This window comes from Myotis daubentonii, chromosome 2 (genome assembly GCF_963259705.1).
Source record: "Myotis daubentonii chromosome 2, mMyoDau2.1, whole genome shotgun sequence".
NCBI lineage: Eukaryota > Metazoa > Chordata > Mammalia > Chiroptera > Vespertilionidae > Myotis > Myotis daubentonii.
In genome coordinates, this window is record NC_081841.1 from 24,985,143 (window position 1) to 25,010,885 (window position 25,743).

At 47.7% G+C, this 25,743-nt stretch overlaps 1 protein-coding gene across 2 annotated transcripts in view; it reads left to right on the forward strand.

Moving 5' to 3' along the window:
* Window positions 1–2,222: 2,222 nt before the first annotated feature.
* ETV6 (ETS variant transcription factor 6) overlaps window positions 2,223–25,743 on the forward strand; it is a 224,339-nt gene continuing 200,818 nt past the window's right edge. The window contains exon 1 of one of the 2 annotated variants that reach the window (XM_059682210.1): window positions 2,223–2,751. Coding sequence is in view for 1 of the 2 variants with exons in the window: in XM_059682206.1 (XP_059538189.1) it covers window positions 2,719–2,751 (33 nt within the window). In the remaining variant the exon portion in view is untranslated. The remainder of the gene's footprint in view (window positions 2,752–25,743) is intronic. The other variant, XM_059682206.1, reaches the window with a different exon arrangement.

Genomic DNA, 25,743 nt, shown 5'->3' on the forward strand with positions numbered 1-25,743 from the left:
GCATTTTGCTCACTTCATACAAGAATCCTGTGAGGTGGGTACTGTTCCCCACCCCTATTTGATAGACCCTGAGGGCCAGTTGCCAACTGCCACATTGATAAGTAAATGAAGCCGAGGTTTATAGGATTTAACCCAGCAACGGGGCATCAGAACCAGTATCTGCAATGTCAGTCCATGGGTCAAAGGCAGATAGACAGGTAATTGCCGGGGCGGGGAGGCAGCCGGTGATCCAAGAGGCATTGGTGAGGGCCCGAGCTCTCCTGGGGAGGACAGGTCTACCAGGTGACAAAAGCTGCTGAGGTCCTTGGGGGTGAGAAACAGCCATTACCCCCACCTTCCCAGGAACAGGACTGCTTCCCACCCCGACCCCTTTAATAAATCCTGGCTCAAAGTGTTCTGATGAGCGTGTGAAAAAGTCTGAACTTTTGGAGAAGTGCAGGACAGCAGGTATGATGGGGAGGATCTTGGGAAATCTGCTCTGGTCTCTACGTGTACACACACACACACACACATACACACTACATCCATCCATCCATCCATCCATCCATCCACCCGTATCTTTATAGTTGCAACATGACACACATCCACACATTAAGACCCTATGTCTGCATTAGCAGGGCTTAGCATTGAAGCATTATCATGCTCTCAGTCCTCTGAAGCGGACAGTCAAGAGCTTTCGGGAGCCCATACCTAATGAAAACAATAAGGCTTTCAGTGGTTCTCAACCTTCTGGCCCTTTAAACACAGTTCCACATGTTGTGACCCAACCATAACATTATTTTCTTTTTAAATATATTTTATTGATCTTTTACAGAGAAGAAGGGAGAGAGACAGAGAGTTAGAAACATCGATGAGAGAGAAACATCGATCAGCTGCCTCCTGCACACCTCCCACTGGGGATGTGCCCGCAACCCAGGCACATGCCCTTGACCGGAATCGAACCTGGGACCCTTCAGTCCGCAGGCCGACGCTCTATCCACTGAGCCAAACCGGTTTCGGCTCATTATTTTCGTTGCTACTTCATAACTGTCATGTTGCTACTGGTATGAATGGTAATGTAAAAACCTGATATGCAGGATGGTCTTAGGCGACCCCTGTGAAAGGGTCGTTCGACCGCCACAGGGGCCGCGACCCACAGGTTGAGAACCGCTGCAAGCGGACCACCTGTACTAGGGGCTGACGCCCGCAGCCCGCACCGACCCCTCTCCCCGCTCGACGGTTTTCCCAGGCATCGCTCGCCCCCGGGCAGGACCGCGGAGTGCGCCCAGACGAGGGCGGTCCCAGCGCGGTGGTCCCTCCCCGGGAGGGCCATTATCTTCAGGAACCCGTCCCGTCCACCGGGCAGTCAAGTCACCTCTTTCGGTTGGTAGCGACCGCTGTTTCTTTAAATGGACAGAGTCTGTCGCCACGGGGAGGAAGGGAGGTCAGGAAAAGGAACTCAACTGCCTGCGATAACTGCCCCGCAGCCTTCCCGTCCCCGGGACGCGTGCTCCGCGGGGGAAGCGCCGGCGGCGGCCGTTGCCCGGGGCGGGCGGGCTCGCGCCTCCACGTTTCAGGGCGCCCACCTCGGCGGCGAGCCCCCTGCCCCCCCAGCCCCGGCCCCGTTGCCCGCGGGCTTTGTCTGGGGCGCCGCGCTCGGGCGCCCGCTCGCCCACAGCTCCCGGTGCGCAGGCTGTAACCCGAGCTCCCATTTCCTGGTGGATTCTCTTAAAGAGGCCGCGGCCGCCGAGCAGAACAAAGGCTATTGTCTTATTTCCTCCCTCGGATCCGCGTCCTTCCCGGAATGCCCCTTCCTAAACCGAGTTCCTCCCGCGCCTCTGCGTTCGGGGGCGGGGGGCACCTTGTGCACGTGAAGGTAGCAAAGAGACGGAGCCGGGGAAGGTGGGGGCCGTTTAATAAACCTGCTTTGTCGTTTCCGGGGCCCCGGTGTAACGTTTTTTTCAACCGCGTCTTCCTGGAGCGAGGCGATGGCTGGGCTCAGCCTGGGAAGCCCGGCTCCCGGGCCGGCGGAGGGGCGCGGCGGGGAGGGCGGGCGCCCGCGCCGGGGCCGCGCGGCGGTGGGTGGGCTGGGAGCGCCGCCCGCCTCGCCCGCGGCCCGGCCCCGCGAGTCCCCGCTCCCCGGGCTTCCTCCGCCCGCCGCGCCCCTCCCCCCGGCCGGCTTTTATTTCCCCGATGCCTGGCTGTAACCCGAGCTTTTATTTCCTGGTGGCTCCTTTAAGAGACCGAGCGCAGTGCTGGGAATCCGCGTCAGTTTCTGCCCTGAAACTCTCCAGATCAATGAGCAGAGAGCTTTCTCAGTTCTGCCTTTCAGTTTCTCTCTTCCAGGAAGGAAAACATTCGAGAGAGAGAGAGCGAGCGAGCGAGCGAGGGCAAGCGGCGGGAGGCGGGGGGCGGGGGCGCCGGCCGCGGGTGGGAGGAGAGAGCGGGAGGCCGGCCGGGCTGCGCCCCGGGTCGCCGCGCCGCCGCGCCGTGACCTGCAGACCCCGCCGCCGCGCTCGGCCCGGCTCCCACGCCCCCGCCGCCCCGCGCGCCCACTCCGCCGGCCGCCCCGCCCGCCCCGCGCGCTCGCAGGACCCCCCGGGGCGGCTGCCGGGAGAGATGCTGGAAGAAACTTCTTAAATGACCGCGTCCGGCTGGCCGTGGAGCGTTTCTGGGTTGGGGAGAGGAAAGGAAAGTGGAAAAAAACTGAGAACTTCCTGATCTCTCTCGCTGTGAGACATGTCTGAGACTCCTGCTCAGTGTAGCATTAAGGTAAAGATCGTCTCCCCCTCCCTCTGCGGGACCCGAACCCCGGCGCCGCACCGGCCCCGGGCGGCGGTGCCGGGCGCTTCCGAGGGGGCTGTTGCAGCCGCTCTGCTCGCACTCTATGGTTCGGGGCGCCCGGGCAGGAGCTGCGGCTCGCGGCGGCGGCTGCGGTACCCTTTCGTGTAACCTTGCTACTCGTCCCCCTCCCCCGCGCCGAGCCCCCTGGAGGCTCCCTCGCCCCCAGCCCACCCCCTTTCTTTTTGACAATGAGATGATGCCCGTCACAGTTGGTCAGGAGGAGCCCGAGTGGTCTCCAACTGGAAAACACCCCCGTAATTAGTGCGCTTACAAAAACCCCGAAAAACTAAAACCTGCTCCCTACTCCTACTCCCAACATGTGACCGACATGTAACTTTTGTTCCCGAGGGTGGTCTCCTTAGCAAAAAAAAAGAAATAATAATAATAATGTCTCCAGCCCCTTATAGGGATGGAATAATTTATTTATTTATTTTTTTAAAGGGCTCCCTGGGTCTGATCAGACAGGATTTACCCCCCTTCTCCTCGGATGGTAATTGCAAGCGCTTGTCGGAGAGACAGCCCTGGTGTCAGCTTTTCCTGGGCATTGCACAATGAATGTTTTTCTTTCTTTTTCTTTTCTTTTCTTTTTTTTTTTGAAACCAAGGTGAATAAAGTTGCTGAGTGGTTATTTTGCTTCGATGCATATGAAAGTTGAGCCGTCCCAAAGTAGAAAACTCTCCCTGTGATGCAGGGAGAGAGGGAATTCTCTAAGTGAAGCGGAATGACCTTCCGTGTTTGACAGTGCGGAGAGGAGAGGATACGGGAGAGTAGAAATCTCCGGGCTTTCTGGCCATGTTTTGCTGTACTGTCCATGCAGGAGAGTGGACATTTGCAAACACTTACAGGTAGTTGTGTGTGTGCGCATCTGTCCGTCTGCCGATCTATCCAGGCTGGTGGTGCTGTGGTTTGTTGCTTCTCAGAAGTTGTTGGAAAGTTTGCCACCCCGGGGGAGTCAGAATGATGTGCCCCTCTCCCCCAGTTATTTTTCCCGTGGCTGCATTTCTTGTGCACTTTATTCTTTATTTATTTCACGGTTCCATCAGCACCCAGGTGGAAAAGCCTTCTGCTTCTGTGAGAGCCTGAAGCTGCTGAAGTTTGTTTGGTTTTTGGTTTGGCCCATTTAGTGTGCGTTCATTGAGTGGACACTGCAGAAACAATGAACAAATAACCCGTGTTCTTCATCTGTGGGGAATTAGAAGAACCTTTCCTGTTTGAACACAGCTTTCCCACTAGGATCTGTTTAGAGGAAACACAGTATTTTATCATATCGGCTTACTAGGTTTTCCTACTTATATTCAGATTGTAGTGTTTCTTATCAGGAAAGATTTTCATGGATTTGAAGTAGGGCTAATGTGGACTGAAAAGGTGGGTTGGGTTTCTTCGTTTTTTGCCTCACAAAAAATGCCCAGTGGAACTTTCAGGCTTCTGTGTTTGTACATCTCTGGGGGTAGCAGTACTTCTGTGATGGAGCGGGGGTGTGAGAATAAAGAAGTTAGGGTACTTGGATACTTTGAAACCAGTTTCTTTTGCTCTGTAAATTAGACTCCTCATCAAGTTCAGGGAAATCTTACCTTACGGTTAATCTAATTTATTTGACGCTTCATAGTACAAACACAGGCAACTAAATAATAGGATATTAAATCCCGTAAATTGTATTTAGGGGGCCAGTAAATCTGACATCGAAAAAACTTGGGCTAACGATGGGCTTTAGGGTGAAACAGAAAAAAAAAAAATCCTTTCCGTGACTTTTCTTGATACTTCTTCTAAAGAGACTATCCTTCCCACTGTTGTGATGGGCTCATGTTCGTGTGCTGAAGGCCCGAGTCCTACCAAGTGGCTCATTTCACTGTATTTTAGTGGGAAAAGAGTGCGGCGGCCCCATCCCGTACCCACACATTCAGAACCGATCACAAATCCAGACAAAACACTTTCTTAAATGTGACATAAAAAATTGCAGCCCTAGTTTGCATATCATTTCTTTCCTCATTGCTTACCCTCTGAGTTATTTTTAGGTTCCCCTTTTCCTAATTGTATTTCTGTGTAATTAAAATAAATTTAATGTTCTTCACTAGTAACAGAAGTATCTCTCTCTTTTTTTTTTTTTGGATTGTTCTTTATGGAACAAGTATACAGACTTACTGACTTCCTAGACTGTGAATCTGTGTCGGCGCACGTATGTGAAGTGTATTTTTCCGAGGAGTTTGTTTAATTCACAATGTTCCAATAACAAGCGCTGGAGATGAAGGAGCGGGATTATTCCAGGTCATCTGAAAATGTTCTGGCGATGTGCGCAGTGTTTCATTTAGTCTTTGGGATGTGGTACAGTGCATAATAAGATGTTTGCTGGTAACCCACAAGCAAGTCCGGGGGCTGCTACTAGAGTCGGGCACACAAAAACTTTTCTGTGGAGTGGAGAGTGGATGTCAGAAGCTTTCAAGGATGAACTGATGAATCAGATGTGCTGGAGACATGTGACAGGGAAGGTCTGTGTATGTGGGGAGATTTCCCCTCGCTCCTCCCCGCTGAAACTTTCCTCACTTGCTCTCTCTCCTGCCTTACAAGCAGCTGGCCAGCAGGTAGGCAGTCCCTCAGCCGCTGGGGTGATGGAGCACAGAGCGGCCTGACCAGGGGCAGACACAGAGGGAAGGACTTTGTTTACTTGTGAGCAGTGTCTGTTCTACTAGAAAAGAGAAGTATACCATTTAGGTGGAATTTCCAAGGTGAAAGTTTCTGAGTCACTCAGTGGCCCCTTTGTAAGCAGTGCTACTCTGTGGTGCTGGTGGCCAATGAATGCCCGATGCTGGCGTTTATATTCCTTTTGTGCTTTCTAAGCATGTGATCGTCACCTCGGGGAGTTAATATCAGACCCAGGTTTCACAGGAGAAGACAGGCTGACCAGCTCAAGGTCACCAAAAACTATCACCGAGCCCCACTCTCTCAGCATTGGGCTGCCCGCATGTGTAGCGGCTCTCTCTTCAAGAGAAGTTAAATGCTTAAATTTCTGACCATTTGGGGTTGTTTAAACGTAAGAACAGTGACAACTAACTACATAAGAAGTGCAATGATTCACCGCCCCCCTGCCCCCCGCCCCAGGATTGAGTGTGCTGGTCACAGGAGGAAGGAAGAGGCTGTCTTTTCCATCATCAGCCTTCACCTTCAAGTCACCTGTTCAGTTTTAAGTTCAGCCAAGTTGCAGCGGAAAGTGGTTATGGCCCAGTAGACACAGTCCTCCAGGAGGCTTGGCACGGCTCTTTCGTCGGTAAGGGCTGTCCAGAAAACAAAACCTAATCATATAACTTCCCTGGTCCCCCCCTTCCTTGCCCTCTGTACTGGTTGGTTTTCTTAGCTGAGGAAATCTCTTTTTATTTTGCTGCTAACGGGGAGACTCCCTGGGTTTCCCCTGTTGGACTCTGAGCTCCTTGAGTTTAGTTGTGATTAACTTTGTGTCCTAGTACCTATCTTGGCACGGGGCACAGAAATGTTTCTCAGTAATGTTTGCTGATTTGAAGAAAGGCATGGGACGAGGTCATTGCCCTTTCCGCTGCCTGTCCCTGTGCACCTGAGGGTGACTTAACACCTTCACCTACTAGTTTGCATGAAATATTTAAATAGGACACTTGCAGCACTCCCTGGGTGTCTGTCCAAAAAGAATCACCAGTGGAATTTTGGTATAATGATCATGTTTTATTATTTTGATAAAAATTTTTAAGACTATTTTGGTGTCTAAACAGAGAGACCAAAATAAAAGGACTTGAGTCAAAGATGCAGCAAAGGGACTTAGGAATAACGTTAGAAGGTTCAGTATAGCAGGCTCTGTTTCCCCCAGTTTCTTGTCAGTCGAATCAGGGAACTTTCAGAGCTGAAAGACCTTAGGGATCACCTGGGCCAACGCCCTATTTTTGTAGAGAGGAGGTCCAGAGGGCTGAATGGTTTGCTTCAGCTGATTGCCGACCGAGCCAGGTTTAGAGCCACACCGGCCTCCTGGTTCTCAGCCCTATAAAAGGCCAAGGAAATTCGATACAATAGGTCGCACCCTCTCTGGCACTTCCTAGCTTGGTTCATTTTAATCACAAGCCAGCTGGTATGAGGGCGCGGAGGGCATGGAAGATGGTGTGTGGGGGGAACATTGGGCCGGCCGAGAGGGTATGTTGTTAGATGTGAGGAGAGGAAGGAGTAGGAGTAGGGGCTGAGGGAAGAACGGCTCGATGGACTTGTATTGATGCACCATTTGCAGCAATAATTTTTTTTGTTATGGTACCAAACACATAACGTTAAATTTACCCCCTTAACCATTTTAAGTGTACAGTTCAGTGGTGTTAAGTATAGTCACATTGTTGTGCAACAGATCTCCAGAACTTTGTCATCTTGCAACACTGAAATTCTATACCCAGCAAACATTAATTTCCCCTCTTTTCCTCCCAGCCGTTGGTAACCACCTTTTTCCTTTTCTGTTTCTATGATTTTGACTACTTTAGATACTTGATATGAGGGGAACCATACATTATTTTTATTTTACTTAGCATAATATCCTTGAGGCTCATCAATGTTATAGCATGAGACAGGACTTCCTTTTTTTTTTTTTTTTAAGGCTGCACAATATTCAAATTTTGAGGAGATGCCACATTTTTTTATCCATTCATCTGTTGATGGACACTGGTTTACTCCCTGCTCGTGGCTGTTGTGAATGAAGCTGTGGTGGACAAGGGTGCGCAAATCTCTTTGAGATCCCGTGTTGAGTTCTTTGGATATATATACCCAAAGATGGGATGGGCGGGATGCAACATTGCTTTTTACAGCGTGTGAGGGACTGGTACTGCTGCTCTGAGCTGAGGGCACTGCGCCTCTTATCAGAACTGAAAAATCCTTGAGTGGACCAGAGGCTCTTTTATCCAGGGGCAGCCAAACTTGCACCTCAGTTTATGTGTGATGAGCTCCCTGTTACAAACAGTATCAGGCAAATAAAAACATGGCGGCCGGTCCTAGGGAAGTAGCTCACCTCCTTCGCATAGGCAAGTCAATACCTATACCCCAAAATACCCCAAAAGGGGGCACCAGGAAAGGTAGAAATAGACCGAAGTCTGTAAATCTGAGTTGAGCTGTATTTACACTGAGGAAGGTTAGGGGCAAGGGAGCAAGGGGTTGTTGGGACTCAGACTCAACTTGGAGAGCAGTTGCATTTTATTACCGATTTTCCCAAGTTGCTCTTCGGTGTGATCTCCCAGCTGAGTGAATCTGTGTCCAATGAAGCCCCCTAGGGTGTGGGGTACACAGATGACATATTTTTTTCTGTGAATGCTACTTTAGGAAGAACAGTGGAGTTTGTTTTCTGGCAGAGTCCTTCGCTGCTGTATTTGTTGTTAGATGTGTGTAAGAATCCAATCGCTGTGTGTTTTTGTTGAATAGAATGAGTGTGAGAGTACTCAGGGTTCCCACGCCAAAAGGGGCCCAGCTTAACGACTGTTCACTGCCAAACCTAGTATTTGGGGAGGAAAAACACCAGGCTAAGTTAGTGAAAAGTTAGAATCATAGCCTGTTACCAAACAGACACAGTTTTATTGCTTTTTGAACATATAGGAACCAAACTAAGAAAATGTTGCCTACTAGGGCATCTCAGGGTATAGGCAGAAACGACTTGTGTTATCATGGGTTAGAAACCAGTGCTACTGTGTGTTTCAAACTGTTTCTTCAATGTCGAAATATTACCACAGATATGTTATTTGCTTGATAACCCTTCCTAGGTTGTGAAAATATGCAATTCAGCCTGGTCTTTGTCTAAACGATGTGGAATTTTCGGAGCATGGGCAGGGAAGGGGGGCTGACTAAGGAAGACATTAGCCTGTGTGTTAGGTGTGGCCTTCCAGATGAGCATTTCAGCTCACTCATCCTGTGGACCAGGGTTATGGGAAATGTAGAACTCTTGCGTTTTTGGAGCTCTATAAATTATAGGCAATTAAAGGTGTTTTGGAGTTTTATAAATTGTAGGCAATTAAAGGTGTTTGTGTACCATTTTAGTGGTTTCTACAGTTCCTTCTTTTCCCCCTCCTTCATCATCATCATCACCCCCATCATTTAGTGAATGGTCCTTGCGTTAAGTGTTTTATTATATTATCTCATTTACTCTTAACAGCTCTCTGAGGGACGCATTTTTTCTCTCCTCATTTTACAAATGAGGAATCTAAAGCCCAGGGCAGTTAAGCCACGGATTGGCCTGAGATCTCCCAGGCTGTACCTGGCATCCGCACGGCCAGAATCTCCATCGTGGGACTGTAATTCCAAAGCATTTTCCACGACACTGGTCTGAAGTACAGCCGTTTGTATGAAGAAAATGAGGAAACTAAGTGATGGGGCCATGGTGGACCTTCACATGAGCCAAGTGCAGAGGCAGGAGTAGAGCTGCGGGGAGATGTTTCCTGGAGTCCTGACTCTTGTTCCCTCTCTGGTCTCCTCTGAAAGCGGGCTGTTCTATCCATTGCTGTCATACAAGGGATAGCCAGGTGGTCACCGCGGACCACTTACCTTGGAACGAATGTTCAGATCTTCCATTTTTATCCCAATCCGATGTTCTCTAGGCATATTTTGTCTTTCAGTGGGCTTCATTTTGGGCCCTTCATGTTTTTCTGAGAAACCTTTCCTTTTCCTCTCTGCCTCCCCCCCCCCCCCCCCGCCCCCGTGCCTAAGTACTCCTTCATTCAGTGGGTGACAGGCTGAAGCTGTCCTCATCCCATCCCGTCCAGTCTCGGGGCTAGACACCTCACCTGTGCCACTCCCTGGTCAGACTCTTCTTCCACAACTTTTCTTTTTCCTTTAAAACTCTGTAAACAATCCACGAACACAAAGTTGTTGTTGGTGTTTTAACTGTCTTTCACGTACATCTTTAAAACTGATTTCTAGGAATCTATTTGAAGTCTATTCACGTGTTGACCGATTGTCCCCCACTATCAAAGGAATGATTTCTTTTTCTTTTCCATTCACCTGATAGTGTGACCATACTGGCCTTGTTTTAATTTACTTGAATGAAGAGAGAATTTTTTGGCTTTTACTTCACAAATCTCTATAATGAACAGCTGTAATGAAGTATGTTTTCAGAGCAGAGATAGAGAAGCAGAAAGAGAGATGTGTTGTGGAGGTGATAAGAGTGGATTAAGAAAGCATAACCCAGATTTCTCATGTAACAGGCGAGGAAACTGAGTCCCGTGGCTTTTATGTTATTTATTTATTTTTTAAATGGAATTTATAGCGGTGACATTGGTTCGAAAAACCATACAGGTTTCAAGCGTTCACCTCAACAAAGCATCATCTGCACATTGCCTCGTGCGCCCATCACCCTAAGCAACGTCTCTCTCCATCCCCCTTCCTTCCCACTTTGCCCACCTCTTGGCTTTTAAATAGCCTGCCTGAGGTCACATTGTTCATTGTGCCTGAGCCAGAGTCAGAATCAGGGCTTCTGTCCTCGGGCCATGTCCCTCTAACTATGTGGCAGAGGAAAATAGATAAAAAGCGACCAGAATTCAGGAAGCATAGCTTCATTGCGATGATGCATATAGAGAGAGTTCAACCCCTGTGGACGGCACCGCACCACGACTGATGATATTTATGATCATTAATTATGACATCCCAGTTAAAGACAAACTTTAAATTATGAGATTTAGGAAGTGAGGAAATAGTGTAATGCACTTTGGAAAGCTCCCCGACAAAAGTGGTTGGCATAAAATAAGGTTACGTTTCCAAAGGCTACATTTCCATCATCTGGACGAGAGACCTCTGAAAAGTACTGGACGCCCCGGTGAAGCCAGGAAAGAGCTATCCAGTAGATCTGCACGCTCACCAGACCTTGTTCTCCTCGGGGGTATTTTCCCTCGCTGTGTGGGAGTCAGACATACGGAAAACGATCTCATTTCCTGAACGACCTGAAAAGGATGTGTCGCCCTGCTGGTGCGAGCGCGGTGGGTGCTCAGTGATGTAAGATTTTGATTCTTATTTTATTCTGTTTGATGTTGTTCTTCAGTTCTTATCTGTGAAGGTGATTTCCCTCCAGGGGATTGTAAGTTGCTGAGAAGAGGCGTCTGGTCATTGCCGTACTGTGAGTGCTTCTAGGGGAAGAACACAGGCGCTGGAGTAGACAGAACTGAGAGTGAATTCTGGTTCTTGAACTTGTTCATCTTCATCTTGAACCTTGTAACTCATCTGAAGTGCTAATAAGCAGATCTGTCTCTTAGGGCTGTTGGAATATGTAAATTCTTCCTCTTTGTAATCCTCCACATTGTGCAGTTGAGAATACGGAGGCCAGAGATGTTAACCGTCTTGTTCAAGTTCACATGGCTAGTTCATGGCCCTTCCTGAACTAAAATCTAGGCCTCTCATGTTGGCTGACTCCCAGCAAGTGCGCCTGTCACTACCCCATTGCGTTTCTCACAGGACTGGGGTCACTCAGTCAGTGCTCAGAAAAGCTCTTATTCTCACTTTAATTGAATACTCGCCTCAACAGCAGGAGAGACGAGCCAACTGCAATTACAGGATAATAAATGCCTTTTGCATCTTACAGTAAAGTTTTGAGGGCATAGCTAGTATGGTTCTGAATAAGTTTCCAGAGATGAAAGAAAAGGAAAAAAACCTAAGCCTGGAAGTACTGTACAGTGACTCTAACTGGCGTTATTACTCAGCACTCAAGCATTCGAACCTATTCAGGGATCTGCTTGTTCGTACAGTTGCTTATTATTTGTGACTGGGGCGAGTCTTGAAAGGGAGCATCCATTCTTCAGTCTGCTTTTGTTTAACAGGCGGTCCCATGTCTGTCTGACCACAGAACAGACACTGTTTGCTGCGGGGTGGTGAATTTCCAGTTTTAAGAGCGGGGAATAGATGGCTCTTAGTGGAAGTTTATGCAGAAGGGTTGGAAAAAGCCAAATTTGTTACTTTGGGACATGCGGGGGCCTTCATTTTTAGTAGATGTTAAGAGACTGAAGTATCTGTTTGGAAGTATCTGTTTTGCTGGGGATTTAAAATGCATTCGTGAGTTTTGCTGTGTATGTACACGTTACACGAAAAGACTGGAAAATGACCCTTTTTGAGGAGAGAATGTTAGCTGCCTCTTCCGCTGACCCCATGAAAACAGGTGTGGATAGGAAGAAGGAACTTGTGAGGTGTGTTCCTCCGCACTCCACCTGGAAAACACAGTGAAAGTTTGTGATTTCTTCTCGGCTGCCTCGTACCTTCTCCGGTGGGTTTTGATGGGCTATATAACCCTGAAGACTGATCTGTAGAATGAGGTCAGTAATCCTGCTTCGCTCACATCCCCTGTATGTGAGGAAGTAGAAACCAGAGATGAGATGCTGACTGTAAAGTATTTCCTGGAAGAAATGGGCTACAGATAGAAATCAGCCTTGCAATGAAAAAAATCCAACCCCAAAGAGCAGCTTGTTTGTCTCAGAAGTTGCCCGTTTTCCTAGCACGCCGCCTTGTCCCCCCAGTGGGAGTGTGGGTCTAGGTGTGGCCACTGTGGCCCCAGAGAGGGAGGGCTCAGGTGGCCGCCTTGCTGTGGGTGTGGTTGGGACCAGTGCCGGGACTCTAACGAAGAACCCAGGTCAAGAGACAATTTAGAGTTAGTATTATTCCAGCCGAATGTTGAATACCCAGCTAAGTAGATCCACTCTAGAGTGAGCAAAAAGAAATGTACTAGTAATACAGCTTTTACAAAAAGGGGAGTGGGAGTTTGCTAAGCTCCTTTCTGGACTGCTTTGAAGAGTTCAGACGAAGGAAGAAAACTTGTCCACATTAGTTCCTTCCTTATTCATTGTTGCTTCTAGTTGTCTTCTTTCCCAGACTATCCTTGACCGTCCAATCAGACTCCTGCCAGAGCAAACCAGACTGTAGTGCCCCCTCACTCAGCCACATGGACCAGCTGCGTATTTTTGTGTGTAGATTTGTGATCCCAGGCCGGGCACCCAAAGGGACAGAAGGAGTTCTCGTTCCTTTGGGCCTCTTTGTGTGCTCCTGCCCAACTCCCTGCCACAGAGCTGGCACACCTGGTTTTGGGAAATGGAAAATCTTAAGGACCGGAGCCATGGTGTGTTTTGTAGTTGATGTGTTGTCCTTTTGACTTGAGATCTGAGAGATTTTAAAAATCCATGACATGAGCTCACTTGATGGTGCCGTGCAGGGTTGACACTCGGGGCTCTCCTGACTCACAAGTCCTGATAGTAATGGGCAGTGATGGGCGGGGGCAGCGGGCCAGGAGTCACGCTCCCTTTGCGCCTTTTGATCCGATCTGTATTCGAAGTGAGGTGAGCCAGGCGGGAGCCCTGTCATTTTGGGCATGAATTCTGAGTCATGTAGGTTCCCTAAAGCTGGGTAAGTCTCCTCTTCTCCGCAGCATGGAGACCTGAATGCCCCGTTTTGGCTGCCTACATCTCAGATCCCCTGGAAAGCTGCCAGCTCCTTGCTTGACGCTGTGCCATGTGGTGCTTCCCTTAGTCTGCTGACTCGGAGACTCTAGGGTGAGAATAGAGACCATACGGGTTGGAAAAGTGAGAGCCCTTACCCCCCAAGAACCGGAGAAACAAAGGCTCACCTTCTGAGGCTTGCAGTCTGCTTTTCTGCGCCTGTGAGGCCCTGTGCTGTTGGCAGGACGTGACTCGGACGCGAGGGTGCACTGCCCTGCAGGCAGAAGTCAGCTGTAGGTCAGACACAGCGTTTGCACACGATGGCATCCAGGGGGAATGTTGGCGAGCACAGGAAGGCCGGAGTGATGATCCTCTAATCGTTCTCAGCATGCTGTAAAGGTATCTCCCTTTCACCCAGACAGGCAGGGCGATGGGCAGAGGCACCCAGTGTTCGGTTACATCTCAAGTAGGGCACCTATTAGTGTCCCTGTCTTCCAGGCCCCCACCCATGCTGGCACCGTGGCTTTTCTAAGCTACCTACCCTAGAAAATGAACAAGGAGGCACTGGCAGCAATGGCAGGGTATTTATTTGTTGTTTTCTGAGAGCAGGCAGTGTGCTGCACTTGGAGATATCTGGGCTAAGGCCTCAGAGGGAAAAGAACCTTAAAACCACAAGAAGGCAGAAAGGCCCGGAGCCATGCGGGCCCCCCTAGAAGGCCTGTTATTCCAGCAGAGAGGGAAGAGGGGGGTTCTGGAGGGCACCACCACTGTTCACATTAGCCGGCTCATCTGAGAATTTGTCTATCTTGAACATTTTGGTAAAATGGCCAAATGGAGCCTCTCTAAGGGAGCGGGGAGGCCTGTGTGCTTTTGTGGTTAGCCATGGTGCGGAGCAGTCCGATTTAGGGGAAAGATGGCTCTGTGCACATTTCCATTTCAGCTGTGGAGAAGGTGTGGGTGGATGACATGTCGTCCTCTTGCCTCTTGCCTCTTGGTTCGTGTATATCTAGGTTATAGGTGAAAGTGAGTTCACAACACATCCTGTTTCTCGTTTGGATACATTTTAGGATGACCTGTGGAGCCCAGGGGAAATCCAGTCACTGCCTCGATGCTCGTGTTTGTGGGCTGCTGGGCTAAGTGCCAAACGGGTTTTTGGGAAGAATTCACTTCACAGCCCTGGCCCCCAGATTGGTGCCCGTGGTTCTTTAGGGATTTTGCATTCTTAGGGTTTTCTTCTCGGATCTTTTTGGGACTCCAAGTGGGGACTGTGTTGACAAGGTTCTGCCACTTGGGGAAGTTCTGGCAGCATACTTCTCCAGGCAGGGTAGGGTGAGAGTTAGTCCTGCTGGCTGCCTATTGGGCCGTTGACCCTGCATAGCACTTCAAGGGTTTCTAGTGGACTGTTTGCCAGAAAGGCCATCTCTGTGCTGGTCCTGGTGTCCCCAGGGCACACATATTAGGCTTTGGGGGGAATAGTCACAATTTCAGGTTCACTCTTTGCCTGCCTTTGTGTGCATCAATGGCCTCATAAGTGAAGTGCACTGAAAGATTGCTCCCCACTCCAAAGCCTTGAAAGGAGCTTGTTGGGTTCGGGAAAGGTTCCTAGGTAGTCATTGCAGGCTGAAGCTTAAGAATCAACACTGGAGGTTAGAACGAGCATGTTGTAGGGAGAACAGCGAGAGGGTAGTGGACACCATGCCTTTATGCGCTATTTTTAGTTCTAGTCAGGACTGTTTCATGGCATGTGCTTTCTTGGGCATCATTCTGCCTTTATTCCAAGGGTTTGCTCTTGTGACTGTTTGCATATATGCCCATATATGGCATGCTTATGGGATCATAAGTCACAGAAATTATGCTATAATCTGATTTCTGGCCTCCAGAGTGAAAGATTGTACAAAACCCAGCTTTGTGGCAAAGAACTCTACATATAGGTATAAAATATATCTCCTTGGAGGGCTGGCTTTTTGATGGGCTATAAATGGATTGTTAAATAGCAATGTGAGAGGCTGTTAGCAAGCTGTTTCTAAGAGCATCTCCCTGGTCTGGTCTGGGAAGGCGATGTGGACATATTGCAGCTACGAAATGGTTTGCCCGTGGTGTTTACAGGTTGGTAGCTTATGCGTGTGTATATCTGCAGTGGTCAATGAACTGAAAAGATAATTTAAATGTTTATTTGCTCCCCTAGGAGTATCTGCATTTTACATTGGGCTATATTCTGGTTTGTATTTTAAGCTGGCTTAAGTGAAGAGGTGTTTGGTCAGCCACAAGGGCATAAATCAGCCAAACTTCAAAAACCTTCAGTATGTTTATGATAGTGACCTAAGTGTATAATAGATGCTTTAAGGATTTAGAATATTTGGATGAATAGATAATCACCTCCCCATAAGCAAAGTAACATTCAGGCTCCCAAGTTTAGCAAAGTAGGGTTCCTATTATGTGTCTACTCTAACTTGAACTTCTTTTCACATTCAGGTGACATCATTGAAAATTGGTTCATAACAGTTTCTGCTGCTCTTGGATTTTAATGAGAACTCTTTCTTGATTCCAGGATGCCATGCTTCTGTGTTTGCAGCTGCTGTGTGAAAAAAACAGGTGTCTCTTATAATCCTCTGACTGGATCAGTTCGCCAGCCTGGCAAAGCCTTATTGATATTGTTTTTATTTATTTATTTCGTCCCACCTAGGTCAGATACTGTCAGGAGGTGTTGATGAGCAGGATTAATTTGAGAGACGATGGCAGCTATTTCTGCTGGAGGTTTCTGTTAAAAGAATCCATCTAAGAATCTTATACTATAAAGATAGAACTAAATAAAACTGTTCAGGACATGAATCACAGGGGAGAATAGCCAAAAGAAGGAGAGTAAATGAGTAGTTCTGCCAAATCACCTCTCCGTCATTCTTCAAAGGCCAGCTTAAAGCCAGCACTGCAACAAAAGCCATCCAGGTCTGAGTGGGGAATGATGACCCTTCTCTGTCCACGGCGTACTAACAGACTCATCCACCATTGCTGCTTTATTAAATTTAAATTTTAATATATTTTTATTGGTTTCAGAGAGGAATGAAAAGGAAGAGAGAGATTGAAACATCAATGATGAGAATCATTGATCAGCTGCCTCCTGCATGCCCCCTACTGGGGATCGAGTCTGAACCCAGGCATGTGCCCTTGACTGGATCGAACCTGGGGCCCTTCAGTCCGCAGGCCAATGCTATATTCACTGAGCCAAACCGGCTAGTGCCACCATTGCTCTTTAAGCTACTGGGTCATCAGCTTCTGGAGGGCAGATGTACCATCTTCTGGATCTGCAAGGCAGCGCAGTGCAGTGGTCCACACCCCATATCTCTTACACTGTTCTTTCTTCTCCATCCTGACGAGCACTGTCTTCCTTCTGGCCCCGGACTCTTCAGCTGCCTCCCATCTGATTGTCTGACCTCCACTTATGCACCTTCCAATCCAGCCCAGCATGATTCTTTGCAAATAAAACTTTGTCACACTAGTTTCTTTCTGACACTGCAGTTCGGGATAAAACCCACTCGTTATCATGGCATGCGAGACCCTGTACAGTCTGCCTTTCTAGAATCGTCTCTAATCTCTCTCTCTCTTCTCCCAAACCACATTATGAACTTTTATTCCTGGAATCTCCCCTGATCCCTTTTCTGCCCTGTAGTCATCTGAAGCCTTCCTTATTGCTGACAGGCACAGTGGTGAACATGCCTTTGTTATTTGCAATGATCCTGGTATATTTTAATTGTTTCTCATCCTCTAACTAGAGTGAAAGTCCACTGAGAGCAGGAGTCTCATGGTTTCGTTTTTATATTTCCAGTATCCAGCACAGAATGTCCGGTGTATGTTAGTTGAATAGAAGTTTTATATCAGCATGAATTTATTCAGCTTCTACTATGGGCTCAGTGGGTGCTAGCTTCTGTGATACATAAGAAAAATGTAAAATAAAGACCTCACACAGTTGACATCCTGAGCAAATGCCCCTGGAAGGTAGAGGAAGGAAGAAAGGTAGAGACCTCATTATTGTTGCCTTGTCAGGACCGCTTGGCAAGGCTGACCGACCGACCACACAGCCACCCGCAACACTGAGGTGTTCTCTTAAGCACTGAATAGAATGTGCACACACAGCACCCACTCATTCTTTACCACTTGATCGCCCACCTTCCAGAGAGGAACATAGAAAGCTGGAGAAAAGTCTTGAGAACCTTTAGGCCAGATCTTCAAAGAGAAGCATGGACAGCCCGAAATGAATGAACTTCATCCCTTATTCATCCTTTCTTCTTGGCTTGGCTCACGACGCCTCCTGGATGAGGGGGAGATAGCTGATGGCTGTTTGTTGCCGCCTTGTGTAGTCTTAGCATTGCTCGCAGGGATACTCTGGGAACCTGCGGCCTGTCACCGCTGCGTGGGACTACCAGTTGTTCCCCTACCTCATTCCTCTGCTAGCTGGTTGGTAGAGATAACTTGTGAGAGCAGCTCGGCTTTCTGAGCCTTCTGTGATATCTGCAATGGCCTTTCCGAGCCTGTGATTGCTTTTCAACCTTCTTCAAATCCCATGTTCTTGTCTACCCTTATCTATGATGGTGACCTCTTATTTCATTCCCAGTGTCTTGCCCTGGAGGCCTAAACCAGTGAGAATGACTGAGTGCACCACAGTACCAGAAACACAACTCAAAGTCCTGTCTATGGGTGGTATGACAGCCTCAACATTTCTGTTTATAGTAGACAACTCAGTGCTATTTGCTTAAAGAGGAGACTGTTGGGAGAGTGTATTGGGGTTATAAACAATCTGATAGGTGTGAAATGGGCCAACTGGGAGAAGTCAGGTATTTTTAGATAGAAGCAGATAGACTTGGACCTTCCATACAAGCCCAAATGGCTCCTTTTCTCTTTACTCTGATTGTTGTTGACATAGAGCGGGGATTAGAGCATCAGGATATGTGAAGTTTTAACTTCCTGAACCCAGCCAGATCCCAGCAAGAGTTCTTTTACAGTTTCCCCCCAAACTGACATCTGCCAGGTTTTCCGTCTGCCACAGGCTGTCTTTTCGACACCCACGCTACAGCTGCCTGCCAGACCTACTGACCTTGATGTTATCTTGGCCGCAGGTGGGGTCCCTGTACTGCTTTATTCTAGGCCTTTCTGTGTTCTCAGGGGTCCAAGGTTGCTCTTGCCCCTCACAGATAGGGCCCAATAGGGGTTGTGTGCAAGTTGGGGGTTGCTGCAGGAATGCTAATCTAAGCCACCTTGGGGAACAGCAAAGCATAGGTCTCTGTGTTCCCAGTGAAAATGCACATTTATCAAGCTGCCAAGGTGGGGGTGGCCACTAAGGGTGTGCCTTCTATGAACACTCAGCACATACACCTCATCCTTGGACAATGTGCTGTTGTCAAGTTTCCTCCCACTGTTACTGTCCTTGCCCAGCGTCTCTACTGCCAAGACTTGTTGATATAGAGGCCATTTCCTTCCCCTTCCACTTCCTCTCTCCTCCTTCTTGTCTTACAGATGCAATGGGAAGCTGACTGTTCAGGGAACATGGGGGCTTAGCACTGATGGGACTTAGGGTTCCTGACAATTAGTATATCACAATCTAATCTTGGGACTGTCCCCATTTAGTTCTAGCAACCGGCCTCAGAACTAAATCTGAACCTTGACGACTCTGTTAGGGCTGTCAGCCACTGTTTTCACTTGAAGTTGCTTCAACATTGACCTGCCTAGGAGAAAATTTATTTGCTTATTTATTTATTACTTTTAATATTTTTATTGATTTAAGAGAGGGAGAGGGAGAGAGAGATAGAAACATCAGTGATGAGAGAGAATCATCGATCAGCTGTCTCCTATACACCTCACACTGGGATTGAGCCCGCAATTGGGCATGTGCCCTGACCGGGAATCGAACCGTGACCTCCTGGTTCATAGGTTGAAACTCAACCCTGAGCTATACTGACTGGGCTGAGAAAATTTATGAATGAGCTGTTGAACTGTAAATAGGAGTGGAATAACAAGTGCCCATGCAGTTGTGTGGGAGCCCCCCGCCCACCCAGCAGAAGTTACCATATTTTCTAAAACCTACATTGTGATGTGTGAACTGATAAAGGACTTCTCCCTGTTCTTTATTTATGTGGCAAGCCTTACCAAAAAAAATTTGAAAAAGTGTGCTGTTATATTTTAACAATTACTTTTATTGGAAATAAAATTCCATGAGATTATGGGGGTTGAGCAATAGCCTTGCTTCCAGCCAGTCTTCCATTGTGGCAAAGGTGACACTCAGTGACCAAAGACACCGCACCATGTGGCTTTTCTGAACTTCTTCCATTTTTCCTGACCCCTGGCTGGTGTTGAAGAAGGACACCCTAAGTGTCCTTCCTTCTGGATAAAAGTTGCAAGGACACTTACCCTATGCTTCAGGGCAGAATCTGATCACCAGCTGAGATCGGGAAGAAATTTTCCCCCTGTGATATCTGATTACACAACTGCCTGGCCAGGTGTGCTATCTCTGTTACACACACACACACACACACACACACACATGCACACACACATGTGCACATGCCTACACCCTGGCCATCTTCAGAGATGGAGGCCCGCCCCTGGCCTCCTCCAGCTGTGCTGTGCTGAACTCAGGGCCGTGTCTTCAGGCCCTATCCCTGTTTGCAACCCTCACTTCGCGGGCGATGTGACATTGGGTCTCAGAGATACACACCCACAGATGCATGCACACATATCTTTAAATAATTTTTCATAAACTCGCTTCCCCTTCCCTGGGCTTTACTTTAGTTCCCACACTGCATCAAACCCATATGCATTCCCAGAACATCAAAATGCTGTGCACAACTCATAGTAGGAGTCTGTAACAGAAGGCCCGCAGTTGCCACTCTCAACTTTGTGTTGTGACTTCGAAGTCTGGTCTAATAGAAATTGAGGCGCGGGCAGATGGGCGTTTTCTTTCCTTCTTCTTTCTTTTTTTCAAGGCCCTGCTTGTGCCACGTCTTGTGCAATAGGGTCATTACCAGCCATTCCCAGGCTCACCTGCCTGCTTTTCTTCCTTTGCATCTCTATCTCCTGTGGCATAGAACTTCTGTCCCTGTTGTCAGCCTGCTTAGCTTTACCATTCACTTCCCTACCTCCCCCTGGCTCCCTCCTCATCTTCCTGTAGTCTTTTCCTTCCATCTCTGTAAATGTAATCAAATCAATTTGTTTCTCCTTCAATCCATCATGTACTCATTCATGGTTCCCAAATAGAAACCATTGCCCTCCAGCACCTAATGTCTGGCTCATGAACCTTTAAAACAGGATGTGCTGAAGTGGGTTCTCCAAAAACACGTTTGCTCTGGCCTCGGACTGTGGGCTCCGGTACCCTGGCCGCCATGTGCTCATCACATCGTCTCTTCCCTTTCTCTCTGCTTTTTGATGATTCTACCCCAATCACAGTCCTATCCCAGATGACTGTTTTAGTGCTTCATAGTTCACCTTGGTTTGGTCATTTTGTACTTCCTTGTTTCCTTTTAACCTTTAAGTTTTTCTTGTCGTTTGGGGTACACTGGTATTCCTGTTAATGAAAGATTACATCAATTTTCATTACCTAAATTTGCTAAGTGGACATAACAGTAGTTGGTACTTATATCAAGTACGCTTGTCAAAAATAGGGGAAGGAAAGTCAATTTTTGACAGCTTTTGATATAGCAGCAATTCCAGTTTATAATTCTTGAGAAATTGTTCATGTGATTGTTATAGTGTAAACGCTGAAAAGTTAGTCTTTTCTTTGTAATTTATGCAGGTGTTATTCAGTTTGGGTAAGCAATCCAGTTTAGATGTATGACTTTTTCAGATAGTGGCCTTAGAAATTATTATAATTATTAATATTATAATTTCCACAACTAATAATTCATTTCTGTATGTTAAGACTTTTAATGTTTATGATACATTACAATGCAATATTAGCCTATTGGCCATTATAATGTTCTTATTTTATAGCAGCGTTTATACTGTGTGCTGTGCTGTGTTTAAGTAGTGAAATTGCATCTCTTTACATAGGCTTTCCTATTCAGACTTTTGCTGAGAGAGCCCTATTCTTTGATCCTTCATTACCACCCATGTGTAAGGTTTTTCTGTATAAGGGTAGTTTCATCCTGTTTACAGTACCAGTATGCCCTGTTCTGGGAATAGATGGAGAGAGTTGAGGGAATTCTGTTTTGAGTCATACCCCACCAAAGAGCAACATCATTTAGGAATGAAGCAGAGAAGTTCTCACTCTTCTAAAAATAATGGGGAGAAGATTTAGGGAGGTAGCTTATGGGATCAGTTGTAAGACCTGGCCAGCCACACATACTAAGTCCCTCTTTGTAAATGAGAAGTTGCCTTTAATGGCTTTGATATGGTCAGGTGAGTAGGTGGGATTTTATGCCACCTAAAGCACAACACTTCTGTAAGTATTACACATTGAAACTTGCCTTCTAGGGTTCTAAACTTGTTCTTTTCAGGATTTCAGTCAATTATAATAAAACAAAGAGTCACTAACGCTCTATTAAAACTGTGTAGACTTTTTGGAGTGGGATCGGTGGAGGGAGCAGGGACTGTGGGTTGTTCTTGCCCGTCCTTATGTGTTTTGCTCTCAGGAAGTGATGGGAACAATCAGAACCTTAGAGGTTATTGTGCATTTCTCCTTCCCGGCACAGGGACCCGCTCCCCCTGACTTGCATCCCTGCGATCCTGCAGAGGAGGAGAGGAGGGAGCTGCTGACTTTTTTTTTCTTCTAACTCAGTGTTAGGCTCCACAGCAATTCTAAGATAATGGGGATTTCATCAACGCATTTGGGAGTCCTGCGGGGTTTAGTGGTTGGGGTAGAAAATCGGGATTCCAGCTCAAGACAGCTGCTGTAGTCTGCGATTGTTTAGGAGGGGCCGAGACAGAAGCTTGGTTTCGTTGACTCTTTCATTAAAGCTAGGTGTGCTGTCCGGGGCTCTGGGTCTCCATCACAATGATAAAGGATCAGCACCAGCAGCAGGGTGCCATCTGTCCCATCAGTTGTTTCTGCTGGCCACTTGTTATGCAGAAGACAGTCCTTAGAGTAATAGGACTTAGACATTTAGAGCTGGAGTGTGGAGGGATTTCAGACAAAGGCCCAAACTGAAACCCAGGTCTTCTGTTTCCTAGCTAGCTTGCTGATTTTTGACTCAGTAATTGGTTTTATTTATTTTGGGCTCTATTTTCAAAATAATAGATCAGGTCAAATCAAATCCCTCTACTTTGTTGGATTTATTTTATTTATTTATTTATTTTTTTACCAGCCAGGTGAACTCAGTGAACTTTTCAGTCAGGTATTTATGGGGCATGTGAAGAAAACCACAAACGCAGAAAGTCTTGAATGCTTCATGTTTGGATTTTCTTAAAAACTTGAAATGATTTAAGGACGGTGCAGTAGAAATAGACCATCCATCACACACCACTGGCTCCTCTGTCCCATCACCTGCCCTGTCTTTGGGTGATTCAGGGGACATTTTAAGGTGAGAGGTTAGTTCCGGCCCCTGAGTACCCTGTTTCCCTCTGGGATAAAAAACGAGAATCTCGAAGTTTTTATTTTCCAATGCACTTGAACTATGAAAAGGAACCAACTTCCAACCCAAGCTGAATCGCCTCCGAGATCCTATTAAACAGCGAATGCCCCGAGAGCCAGTATATGAAAATGCTTTTCTAGGAGGAGCTCAAAGCATTTCATCCTCCAAATAAAATCTATCTGCTCGCACTTAGATTGTTCAAAGGCAGATGGTAAGCAATTGAAACCGAGAGGCAAGCTGGCAAAAGGAAAAATAAAACCACAAATATCTGTACATGAAGGTGATCTACGCTCTTGCCAAACCCCCTCCTAACTTCGTTAACACAGCAGCGTAGCAATTAAGTAACATGGGAACTCAGATTCATATGGCTGATACAATTGTCCTCTGTTAATGGGGTGAAACAAAGCTTGCCTATAATATACGGCGCTGTTCAACGAAATGCAGAGCTAAAGGAGAGTTGAGGGAATCAGCTGTATAGCCCATAATCCATGCTACCCATAGCAGACAGCTGCCTTGTTGCAACCTCACTGACCTGCACCACTTGTTAACCGGGTCCTGGTATGAGATGTTGGCTATTACAGAGTTGCCACGTCTTCAGGAAAGGGACCACTCAGGAATATTGTGCTTCCTATTGGACATCATATGTTCTCGGGGTGAGGGACGGGAGGGGTGCTAAGCAGATTCACTTAGAGCACTGGTTGGGTCCATAGCCTGTGCTCTGTGGGAAACACTGAGTTAGCCAGGGACAAGAAGTTTCATTGCCATGTTGCTGCTGTGGGAAGCCTGTATGATGTGAAAGTCCTCGCTATTCCCTCAGCCTTCTCACTGACTGAAGGACTTCCCAGATTTTAAAGTTTGGCCCTTTTCACTAACTTTGAACTTGAACATTCAGTGACAGAAGGGAAAGGGAGTGTTTCAGCGGCTGGGGCTGGGAATCCGGGTGGCTGCTCCCTCAGCAGGCCACGTGTGGCTCTGATGGTGCCGAGCTGTGGGTTCTGGGGGTGTGTACACCAGAGGGTGTTGGTCCAGACTGGGAAGGGGCAGCTTTCTGAGCAGCTGGGCGTGGTGATGAGGAGGCATATGGTGGGGCAGGAGGTGAGAGGAGTTTATGGGGCTGAGAAACAATCCGGGGATGTCTGTGAGGGAACAGGTCTAGATGGCATTGAGAGTGGGCTGATGGAGGAGAGACCAGGGAAAAGAAAGGCTTAGTAGCAAAAGAAAACCCCTGATAGCACCTTAAACCTCTTGCTGCCTAAGCGGCTGAGGGAAGACTTGGAAGAGTTCAACATGTTTTTAAATGGCAGTGAAATCAAGTCTAAACCTTAAACTTTTATGCAAAGTTCAATATGAGGTGTCTGAGAGGCAATGATTAGATGAAAGGTATATTGGGTGAATAAACGCATTCCTTCAAAAATCAACATTTTTCCACCCAAGCCCTTTAAATGTTGTAGTTGTAGTTACCCCAAACGCATCAGTTTCTCTCATCCATAAGAGAGCTTGTCATATTTTATCACCATTTCAGTTTTCTTTTTCTTTTTTTAAAAAATATATTTTATTGATTTTTTACAGAGTGGAAGGGAGAGGGGGATAGAGAGTTAGAAACATCAATGAGAGAGAAACATCGATCAGCTGCCTCCTGCACACCCCCCGCTGGGGATGTGCCCACAACCAAGGTACATGCCCTTGACCGGAATTGAACCTGGGACCCTTGAGTCCGCAGGCTGACACTCTATCCACTGAGCCAAACCTGTCAGGGCTCAGTTGTTTTCTTGCCTGATGGTCCCATATTTGATTCTGGCCAGATAATGCCAGTGGCTATTGTTAGAATGATCTCTTTCCTTTTTTCCCCGGCCCGGTCAGTTGCTGTCCCATGGTCTCCCAGCTGGGAGTTGGCAGTGATTTCCCGACTGTGGTGAGTGCACCTCAGTAATTAAACTCAGGAACGGAATGGCCACACTGTGGAATTCGGGTGGAAGCAGGTGTCCTGCTGACTAATCTGCCAATGCAAACGTGTCCCAGAGAACTTTTCTGTACTCACAAAGAATGGCCTCCATGCCCCTTTCCTGTAAAAGGTACAAGTTAACGGTTATGCGTATCGAGCCGTGTTTACCTTGGGCCCGGGTGAGGACAATGCGCGGAATCCAGCAAACAATAAAGAGTGTGTGCTCGCGTGGCCAGATCATTAGCTTCCTTCCTTTTTCGCCTGATTTTTGGGAAGCCCTGGCTTGCTGGTTCCATCGGCCAGGGGACATAGCCATATGAAAAGCCAGAGGATGTTCAGTTGGGCGTGTGGAGGAAGAGGGAAAGCAGGAATTCTGGGCTGGAGAGCAGATGGCCGGCCGGTGACCTAGGAAGGGACACTCGGGCTTTAAAAGTGAAAAAATAGTCATATTTTCGTTAAGTGATACCATAGCTCTGAGTTGGAGGGTTCCAAAAGCGGTCAGAGGGGGCCTGCCCGCGAGGGTGTACAGTCCAAAGAGGAGCCATGCAGAAAACAGCCAGGGAAAATGGAAACACCCTTTGGCTTGGCACCTTCCGCGGCCCTGCTAACGTGTGTGCTGTGGCTCAGGGCCTAGGGGACTTTTTTAGGTTTGTTTTGGTGTTTTCCCCACGATGACCTGGTTGTGCAACCCTGCATTTGGAAGCCAGCTGCTTCCTGCTCCTCTTTTGCAGGAGAGCGTGGATGTCCATCTCCGGGAGTGATGATGGGCCCGAGGGGCTGAGGGGGGAGACAGCTTGGCTGGCACTGCTGCCATGTCCTCCAGGAGTCGGGAGCCAGGCCCTGGTGCCTGTGTCCTTGCCTTGCGAAGGGTGGTAGGGAACCTGGTGGTGATCGGATGAGGGCCATACCCTCCGATGTTGGAGGGAAGCTGCAGCCCCCGGCCTACATTTACCGAAGGCATTGATTGCATTATGGGCAGTGCAGGTACAGCTGGGCCTTCACTCAGGTCCCAAGGATGGGCCTTGCCTCTTTGCACACATATACC